General features: G+C 47.4%; 1 protein-coding gene across 1 annotated transcript in view; it reads right to left on the bottom strand.

Moving 5' to 3' along the window:
- The window catches only part of LOC138855302 (GATA zinc finger domain-containing protein 14-like), a gene marked incomplete at its 3' end in the record, with an annotated part of 13,320 nt that overhangs the window by 2,647 nt on the left and 673 nt on the right, over window positions 1-10,000 (bottom strand). The window contains 2 exon segments of the mRNA XM_070104021.1: window positions 109-418; window positions 8,368-8,485. Of these exon segments, the coding sequence (XP_069960122.1) occupies window positions 109-418; window positions 8,368-8,485 (428 nt within the window).

The raw sequence follows: 10,000 nt of genomic DNA, 5'->3' as shown, positions 1-10,000 counted from the left end.
CTGCTTGTATTTTAACCAAGCTTCTGCCTGTATTTTGACCAAGCTTCTGCCTGTATTTTAACCAAGCTTCTGCCTGTATTTTAACCAAGCTTCTGCCTGTATTTTAACCAAGCTTCTGCCTGTATTTTGACCAAGCTTCTGCCTGTATTTTGACCAAGCTTCTGCCTGTATTTTGACCAAGCTTCTGCTTGTATTTTAACCAAGCTTCTGCTTGTATTTTAACCAAGCTTCTGCCTGTATTTTCACCAAGCTTCTGCCTGTATTTTAACCACGCTTCTGCCTGTATTTTAGCCAAGCTTCTGCCTGTATTTTGACCAAGCTTCTGCTTGTATTTTAACCAAGCTTCTGACTGTATTTTAACCAAGCTTCTGCCTGTATTTTGACCAAGCTTCTGCTTGTATTTTAACCAAGCTTCTGCCTGTATTTTAACCAAGCTTCTGCTTGTATTTTAACCAAGCTTCTGACTGTATTTTAACCAAGCTTCTGCCTGTATTTTGACCAAGCTTCTGCCTGTATTTTGACCAAGCTTCTGCCTGTATTTTAACCAAGCTTCTGCCTGTATTTTAACCAAGCTTCTGCCTGTATTTTGACCAAGCTTCTGACTGTATTTTAACCAAGCTTCTGCCTGTATTTTGACCAAGCTTCTGACTGTATTTTAACCAAGCTTCTGCTTGTATTTTAACCAAGCTTCTGCCTGTATTTTAACCAAGCTTCCGCCTGTATTTTGACCAAGCTTCTGCCTGTATTTTGACCAAGCTTCTGCCTGTATTTTAACCAAGCTTCTGCCTGTATTTTAACCAAGCTTCTGCCTGTATTTTGACCAAGCTTCTGCCTGTATTTTGACCAAGCTTCTGCCTGTATTTTGACCAAGCTTCTGCCTGTATTTTAACCAAGCTTCTGCCTGTATTTTGATCAAGCTTCTGCCTGTATTTTAACCAAGCTTCTGCCTGTATTTTAACCAAGCTTCTGCTTGTATTTTGACCAAGCTTTTTCCTGTATTTTGACCAAGCTTCTGCTTGTATTTTGACCAAGCTTTTTCCTGTATTTTGACCAAGCTTCTGCTTGTATTTTAACCAAGCTTCTTCCTGTATTTTAACCAAACTTCTGCTTGTATTTTGACCAAGCTTCTGCCTGTATTTTGACCAAGCTTCTGCCTGTATTTTAACCAGCTTCTGCTTGTATTTTAACCAAGCTTCTGCTTGTATTTTGACCAAGCTTCTGCTTGAAGAATTCAACAGTCAAGTTACATACTGCAGACAAATGGAAGGAAAAGCAAGTCACGTGTTGCAAGACTTTCACGCTGCCAATAAAAGTTGTTTCTGCAACATGTCTTGTGCTCAACATGTGGGCAGTAAGCCATCTGAATTCAGCTGGTCAGAGATACCAGCTGCCTCCACAACTTGTGCATGTATTAAGGAACTCATCACGACACTGATACACACACACACACACACACACACACACACACACACACACACACACACACACACACACACACACACACACACACACACACACACACACACACACACACACACACACACACACACACACACACACACACACACACACACACACACACACACACACACACACACACAGAAGTTGAATGATAGCTCTAGGCATTTCGTGTTGCAATCAACACATCAGGAGTTGGTGGAGTTGCAAAATAAGTAGGAAGTCCAAGTAGATTCGTCCAGGGGAACGTTTTTGTAAGCTCTTGATGATGTGTTTACTGCAATGTGAAAGGCCTAGAGCTATCATTCAACTCCCCCGTGGTTATATATATATATATAATATATATATATATATATATATATATATATATATATATATATATATATATATATATATATATATATATATATATATATATATATATATATACACTAGTCAATGCTCAGTAATAACCAAGATCAATTGATGTATATATTTGGACCTTCTTCTGGGGTCCTCTTCAGCAGGTGCGCTGGAGGAGAGTGAGAGGCCACGTGTCGTCCATCAGATCAGCTGATGACACTCACAAAACAGCTGATTGCCTCTTGCATCATCAAGTTTTTTTTTTTTTTTGCCCACTTCTATGTATATCGTTTGATGTATTCTTCAGCTGTGTGGATATTGTATTTGTAATTTATTTCTGTTGTATTTGGAAACTCTTGTTTCACAAATGTGTGTGTGTATTAACCTAATTGTGATTGCAGAGGTCGATTCACAGCTCCTGGCCCCGCCTCTTCACTGGTCGCTACTTGGTCCACTCTCTCTCTGCTCCATGAGCATTATTATACCTCTTCTTGAAGCTATGTATGGATCCTGCCTCCACTACATCACTCTCCAGATTGTTCCACTTGCTGACAACTCTATGACTGAAGAAATACTTCCTAACATCCCTGTGACTCATCTGAGTCTTCAACTTCCAGCTGTGTCCCCTTGTTGTGTCCCCTTGTTGTTGTGTCCCCTTGTTGTTGTGTCCCCTTGTTGTGTCCCCTTGTTGTTGTGTCCCCTTGTTGTTGTGTCCCCTTGTTGTTGTGTCCCTTTGTTGTTGTGTCCCCTTGTTGTTGTGTCCCCTTGTTGTTGTGTCCCTTTGTTGTTGTGTCCCCTTGTTGTGTCCCCTTGTTGTTGTGTCCCCTTGTTGTTGTGTCCCCTTGTTGTTGTGTCCCCTTGTTGTTGTGTCCCTTTGTTGTTGTGTCCCCTTGTTGTGTCCCCTTGTTGTTGTGTCCCCTTGTTGTTGTGTCCCTTTGTTGTTGTGTCCCCTTGTTGTGTCCCCTTGTTGTTGTGTCCCCTTGTTGCTGTGTCCCCTTGTTGTGTCCCCTTGTTGTTGTGTCCCCTTGTTGTTGTGTCCCCTTGTTGTTGTGTCCCTTTGTTGTTGTGTCCCCTTGTTGTTGTGTCCCCTTGTTGTTGTGTCCCCTTGTTGCTGTGTCCCCTTGTTGTGTCCCCTTGTTGTTGTGTCCCCTTGTTGTTGTGTCCCCTTGTTGTTGTGTCCCTTTGTTGTTGTGTCCCCTTGTTGTTGTGTCCCCTTGTTGTTGTGTCCCCTTTTTGTTGTGTCCCCTTGTTGTTGTGTCCCCTTGTTGTTGTGTCCCCTTGTTGTTGTGTCCCTTTGTTGTTGTGTCCCCTTGTTGTTGTGTCCCCTTGTTGTTGTGTCCCCTTGTTGCTGTGTCCCCTTGTTGCTGTGTCCCCTTGTTTTTGTGTCCCCTTGTTGTTGTGTCCCCTTGTTGCTGTGTCCCCTTGTTGTTGTGTCCCCTTGTTGTTGTGTCCCCTTGTTGCTGTGTCCCCTTGTTGCTGTGTCCCCTTGTTGTTGTGTCCCCTTGTTGTTGTGTCCCCTTGTTGCTGTGTCCCCTTGTTGCTGTGACCCCTTGTTGCTGTGTCCCCTTGTTGTTGTGTCCCCTTGTTGTTGTGTCCCTTTGTTGTTGTGTCCCCTTGTTGTTGTGTCCCCTTGTTGTTGTGTCCCCTTGTTGTTGTGTCCCCTTGTTGTTGTGTCCCCTTGTTGCTGTGTCCCCTTGTTGTTGTGTCCCCTTGTTTTTGTGTCCCCTTGTTGTTGTGTCCCCTTGTTGCTGTGTCCCCTTGTTGCTGTGACCCCTTGTTGCTGTGTCCCCTTGTTGCTGTGTCCCCTTGTTGCTGTGTTCCCTTGTTGCTGTGTCCCCTTGTTGCTGTGTTCCCTTGTTGCTGTGTCCCCTTCTTGCTGTGTCCTCTTCTTGTTGAGTCCCCTTCTTGCTGTTCCCCCTTCTTGCTTTGTCTCCTTCTTACTGTGTCCCCCTTCTTGCTGTGTCCCCTTCTTACTTTGTCCCCTTGTTGTTGTGTCCCCTTGTTGCTGTGACCCCTTGTTGCTGTGTCCCCTTGTTGCTGTGTCCCCTTGTTGTGTCCCCTTGTTGTTGTTTCCCCTTGTTGTTGTGTCCCCTTGTTGTTGTGTCCCCTTGTTGTTGTGTCCCCTTGTTGCTGTGTCCCCTTGTTGTTGTGTCCCCTTGTTGTTGTGTCCCTTTGTTGTTGTGTCCCCTTGTTGTTGTGTCCCCTTGTTGTTGTGTCCCCTTGTTGTTGTGTCCCCTTGTTGTTGTGTCCCCTTGTTGTTGTGTCCCCTTGTTGTTGTGTCCCCTTGTTGTTGTGTCCCTTTGTTGTTGTGTCCCCTTGTTGTTGTGTCCCTTTGTTGTTGTGTCCCTTTGTTGTTGTGTCCCCTTGTTGTTGTGTCCCCTTGTTGTTGTGTCCCCTTGTTGTTGTGTCCCCTTGTTGTTGTGTCCCCTTGTTGTTGTGTCCCCTTGTTGCTGTGTCCCCTTGTTGTTGTGTCCCCTTCTTGTTGTGTCCCCTTGTTGTTGTGTCCCCTTGTTGTTGTGTCCCCTTGTTGTTGTGTCCCCTTGTTGTTGTGTCCCCTTGTTGTTGTGTCCCCTTGTTGTTGTGTCCCCTTGTTGTTGTGTCCCCTTGCTGTGTCCCCTTGTTGTTGTGTCCCCTTGTTGTTGTGTCCCCTTGTTGTTGTGTCCCCTTGTTGTTGTGTCCCCTTGCTGTGTCCCCTTGTTGTTGTGTCCCCTTGTTGTTGTGTCCCATTGTTGTTGTGTACCCTTGTTGCTGTGTCCCCTTGTTGCTGAGTCCTCTTGTTGCTATGTCCCCTTGTTGTTGTGTCCCCTTGTTGTTGTGTCCCCTTGTTGTTGTGTCCCCTTGTTGCTGTGTCCCCTTGTTGTTGTGTCCCCTTGTTGTTGTGTCCCCTTGTTGTTGTGTCTCCTTGTTGTTGTGTCCCCTTGTTGCTGTGTCCCCTTGTTGCTGTGTCCCCTTGTTGCTGTGACCCCTTGTTGCTGTGTCCCCTTGTTGCTGTGTCTCCTTGTTGTTGTGTCCCCTTGTTGCTGTGTCCCCTTGTTGCTGTGTCCCCTTGTTGCTGTGACCCCTTGTTGCTGTGTCCCCTTGTTGCTGTGTCTCCTTGTTGTTGTGTCCCCTTGTTGTTGTGTCCCCTTGTTGCTGTGTTCCCTTGTTGCTGTGTCCCCTTGTTGCTGTGTCCCCTTGTTGCTGTGTCCCCTTGTTGTTGTGTCCCCTTGTTGCTGTGCCCCCTTGTTGCTGTGTCCCCTTGTTGCTGTGTCCCCTTGTTGTTGTGTCCCCTTGTTGCTGTGTTCCCTTGTTGCTGTGTCCCCTTGTTGCTGTGTCCCTTTGTTGCTGTGTCCCTTTGTTGCTGTGACCCCTTGTTGCTGTGTCCCCTTGTTGCTGTGTCCCCTTGTTGCTGTGTCCCTTTGTTGCTGTGCCCCCTTGTTGCTGTGTCCCCTTGTTGCTGTGTCCCTTTGTTGGTGTCCCCTTGCTTGTTGCTGTGTCCCCTTGTTGCTGTGTCCCTTTGTTGCTGTGACCCCTTGTTGTTGTGTCCCCTTGTTGCTGTGTCCCCTTGTTGCTGTGTCCCTTTGTTGCTGTGTCCCCTTGTTGCTGTGTCCCCTTGTTGTTGTGTCCCCTTGTTACTGTGTCCCCTTGTTGTTGTGTCCCTTTGTTGCTGTGACCCCTTGTTGCTGTGTCCCCTTGTTGCTGTGTCCCCTTGTTGCTGTGTCACCTTTTTGCTGTGTCCCCTTGTTGGTGTCCCCTTGCTTGTTGCTGTGTCCCCTTGTTGCTGTGACCTCTTGTTGATGTGTCCTTTTGTTGCTGTGACCCCTTGTTACTGTAACCCCTTGTTGCTGTGTCCCCTTGTTGCTGTGTCCCCTTGTTGCTGTTTCCCTTTGTTGCTGTGACCCCTTGTTGCTGTGTCCCCTTGTCGTTGTGTCCCCTTGTTGCTGTGTCCCCTTGTTGCTGTGACCCCTTGCTGCCGTGACCTCTTGTTGCTGTGTCCCCTTGTTGCTGTGTCCCCTTGTTGCTGTGACCTTGTTGCTGTGACACTCTTTTGCTGTGTCCCCTTGTTGCTGTGTCCCCTTGTTGCTGTGACCCCTTGTTGCTGTGTCCCCTTGTTGCTGTGTCCCCTTGTTGCTGTGTCCCCTTGTTGCTGTGTCCCCTTGTTGCTGTGTCCCCTTGTTGTTGTGTCCCCTTGTTGCTGTGTCCCCTTGCTGCTGTGTCCCCTTGTTGCTGTGTCCCCTTGTTGCTGTGTCCCTTTGTTGCTGTGACCCCTTGTTGCTGTGTCCCCTTGTTGCTGTGTCCCCTTGTTGCTGTGTCCCCTTGTTGCTGTGTCCCCTTGTTGGTGTCCCCTTGCTTGTTGCTGTGTCCCCTTGTTGCTGTGACCTCTTGTTGATGTGTCCTTTTGTTGCTGTGACCCCTTGTTACTGTGACCCCTTGTTGCTGTGTCCCCTTGTTGCTGTGTCCCCTTGTTGCTGTGTCCCTTTGTTGCTGTGACCCCTTGTTGCTGTGTCCCCTTGTTGTTGTGTCCCCTTGTTGTTGTGTCCCCTTGTTGCTGTGTCCCCTTGTTGTTGTGTCCCCTTGTTGTTGTGTCCCCTTGTTGTTGTGTCTCCTTGTTGTTGTGTCCCCTTGTTGCTGTGTCCCCTTGTTGCTGTGTCCCCTTGTTGCTGTGACCCCTTGTTGCTGTGTCCCCTTGTTGCTGTGTCTCCTTGTTGTTGTGTCCCCTTGTTGCTGTGTCCCCTTGTTGCTGTGTCCCCTTGTTGCTGTGACCCCTTGTTGCTGTGTCCCCTTGTTGCTGTGTCTCCTTGTTGTTGTGTCCCCTTGTTGTTGTGTCCCCTTGTTGCTGTGTTCCCTTGTTGCTGTGTCCCCTTGTTGCTGTGTCCCCTTGTTGCTGTGTCCCCTTGTTGTTGTGTCCCCTTGTTGCTGTGCCCCCTTGTTGCTGTGTCCCCTTGTTGCTGTGTCCCCTTGTTGTTGTGTCCCCTTGTTGCTGTGTTCCCTTGTTGCTGTGTCCCCTTGTTGCTGTGTCCCTTTGTTGCTGTGTCCCTTTGTTGCTGTGACCCCTTGTTGCTGTGTCCCCTTGTTGCTGTGTCCCCTTGTTGCTGTGTCCCGTTGTTGCTGTGCCCCCTTGTTGCTGTGTCCCCTTGTTGCTGTGTCCCTTTGTTGGTGTCCCCTTGCTTGTTGCTGTGTCCCCTTGTTGCTGTGTCCCTTTGTTGCTGTGACCCCTTGTTGTTGTGTCCCCTTGTTGCTGTGTCCCCTTGTTGCTGTGTCCCTTTGTTGCTGTGTCCCCTTGTTGCTGTGTCCCCTTGTTGTTGTGTCCCCTTGTTACTGTGTCCCCTTGTTGTTGTGTCCCTTTGTTGCTGTGACCCCTTGTTGCTGTGTCCCCTTGTTGCTGTGTCCCCTTGTTGCTGTGTCACCTTTTTGCTGTGTCCCCTTGTTGGTGTCCCCTTGCTTGTTGCTGTGTCCCCTTGTTGCTGTGACCTCTTGTTGATGTGTCCTTTTGTTGCTGTGACCCCTTGTTACTGTAACCCCTTGTTGCTGTGTCCCCTTGTTGCTGTGTCCCCTTGTTGCTGTTTCCCTTTGTTGCTGTGACCCCTTGTTGCTGTGTCCCCTTGTCGTTGTGTCCCCTTGTTGCTGTGTCCCCTTGTTGCTGTGACCCCTTGCTGCCGTGACCTCTTGTTGCTGTGTCCCCTTGTTGCTGTGTCCCCTTGTTGCTGTGACCTTGTTGCTGTGACACTCTTTTGCTGTGTCCCCTTGTTGCTGTGTCCCCTTGTTGCTGTGACCCCTTGTTGCTGTGTCCCCTTGTTGCTGTGTCCCCTTGTTGCTGTGTCCCCTTGTTGCTGTGTCCCCTTGTTGCTGTGTCCCCTTGTTGTTGTGTCCCCTTGTTGCTGTGTCCCCTTGCTGCTGTGTCCCCTTGTTGCTGTGTCCCCTTGTTGCTGTGTCCCTTTGTTGCTGTGACCCCTTGTTGCTGTGTCCCCTTGTTGCTGTGTCCCCTTGTTGCTGTGTCCCCTTGTTGCTGTGTCCCCTTGTTGGTGTCCCCTTGCTTGTTGCTGTGTCCCCTTGTTGCTGTGACCTCTTGTTGATGTGTCCTTTTGTTGCTGTGACCCCTTGTTACTGTGACCCCTTGTTGCTGTGTCCCCTTGTTGCTGTGTCCCCTTGTTGCTGTGTCCCTTTGTTGCTGTGACCCCTTGTTGCTGTGTCCCCTTGTTGCTGTGTCCCCTTGTTGCTGTGACCCCTTGTTGTTGTGTCCCCTTGTTGCTGTGACCCCTTGTTGCTGTCACATCTCTGGAACATCCTGTTTCTGTCCACCTTGTCAAATCCTCTGAGCATTTTATATGTCGTTATCATATCCCCCCTATCCTTCCTGTCCTCCCGTGTGGTCAGGTTGAGTTTCCTTAACCTCTCCTCCTAGGACATTACCCTTAGTTCTTAAAAATAAAACACTTGTAAATCTTACCCTTATACATATAATAATAATAATAATAATAATAATAATAATAATAATAATAATAATAATAATAATAATAATAATAATAATAATATACTGACCTATAATTAGTGACCTGTACTGACCTATAACTGGTGACCTGCACTGACCTGAAACTTGTCGTGGTGTAGTTCCAATAGTCGCTTGACCTGGTAAGTGTCATTATTCTTGATGGCAGACTCCAGAACCACCGCCTCACTGGTCAGGTCATTGATGGACGAGGTCAAGCTGTGGGAGGAATACAGGTCATCACATTTCAAGCTATGGGGGGAAAAAGGTCATCACAGGTCAACCTGTGGGGGGATAAAGTTGTACACCGCACCACTAAGTGAATTACAGAAGATAAGATAAGATAAGATAAGATTTCGTTCGGATTTTTAACCCCGGAGGGTTAGCCACCCAGGATAACCCAAGAAAGTCAGTGCGTCATCGAGGACTGTCTAACTTATTTCCATTGGGGTCCTTAATCTTGTCCCCCAGGATGCGACCCACACCAGTCGACTAACACCCAGGTACCTATTTGCTGCTAGGTGAACAGGACAACAGGTGTAAGGAAACGTGTCGAAATGTTTCCACCCGCCGGGAATCGAACCCGGGCCCTCCGTGTGTGAAGCGGGAGCTTTAGCCACCAGGCTAAAGACTTGTGAGACCTGACTGGCTAAGTGACATGACTTTTGAAACCTGACGAGATCTGGTCATATACAAGGCCACGGAGGGGGGGCGTTGACACCTGGAAACACCCTCCAGGTATACACCAGTTACCCTCCAGGTAGACTGCAGGTAACCAAGGCTGGTAGTGAAACGTGGCTGGCTGTCACCCTAGAGTTTGCCACAGCAGTCTGTGTCCCAGGTTAAGTCAGTAGCTAAGACATCTACTGTGTGTCACAGTAGCGTCTTTGTCTCCCACCACACGTTTGTGACCATGACACATACAGTATACACAGACAGTGTGACATACAGTATCTACCATTAATATGGACACATGAAACTACAATATACACAGTATAACATAGCGTCCTCCGCTAGTATGGACACATGACACATGCAATATAAACAGACAGTATAACATACAGTGTCCACCACTAGTATGGATACATGACACATACAATATACACAGTATAACATACAGTGTCCTCCACTAGTATGGACACATGACACATACAATATACACAGACAGTATAACATACAGTGTCCACCACTAGTATGGACACATGACACATACAATATACACAGTATAACATACAGTGTCCTCCACTAGTATGGACACATGACACATACAATATACACAGACAGTATAACATACAGTGTCCACCACTAGTATGGACACATGACACATACAATATACACAGTATAACATACAGTGTCCTCCACTAGTATGGACACATGACACATACAATATACACAGACAGTATAACATACAGTGTCCTCCACTAGTATGGACACATGACACATGCAATATACACAGTATAACATACAGTGTCCACCACTAGTATGGACACATGACACATACAATATATACAGTATAACATACAGTGTCCACCACTAGTATGGACACATGACACATACAATATACACAGACAGTATAACATACAGTGTCCTCCACTAGTATGGACACATGACACGTACAATATACACAGACAGCATATATAGGACACATTAAGAATGCATGTATTAAGGCAGGTACTGTGGCCTATGGTTCCGGATTTACGGGACACCTCGGTTACAGTGATCACAATGAAAGAA

The sequence above is a fragment of the Cherax quadricarinatus genome, chromosome 88 (genome assembly GCF_038502225.1).
Source record: "Cherax quadricarinatus isolate ZL_2023a chromosome 88, ASM3850222v1, whole genome shotgun sequence".
Classification (NCBI taxonomy): domain Eukaryota; kingdom Metazoa; phylum Arthropoda; class Malacostraca; order Decapoda; family Parastacidae; genus Cherax; species Cherax quadricarinatus.
Note: the sequence above shows the minus strand (reverse complement) of the source record. Positions and strands in the feature narration are given on the sequence as shown.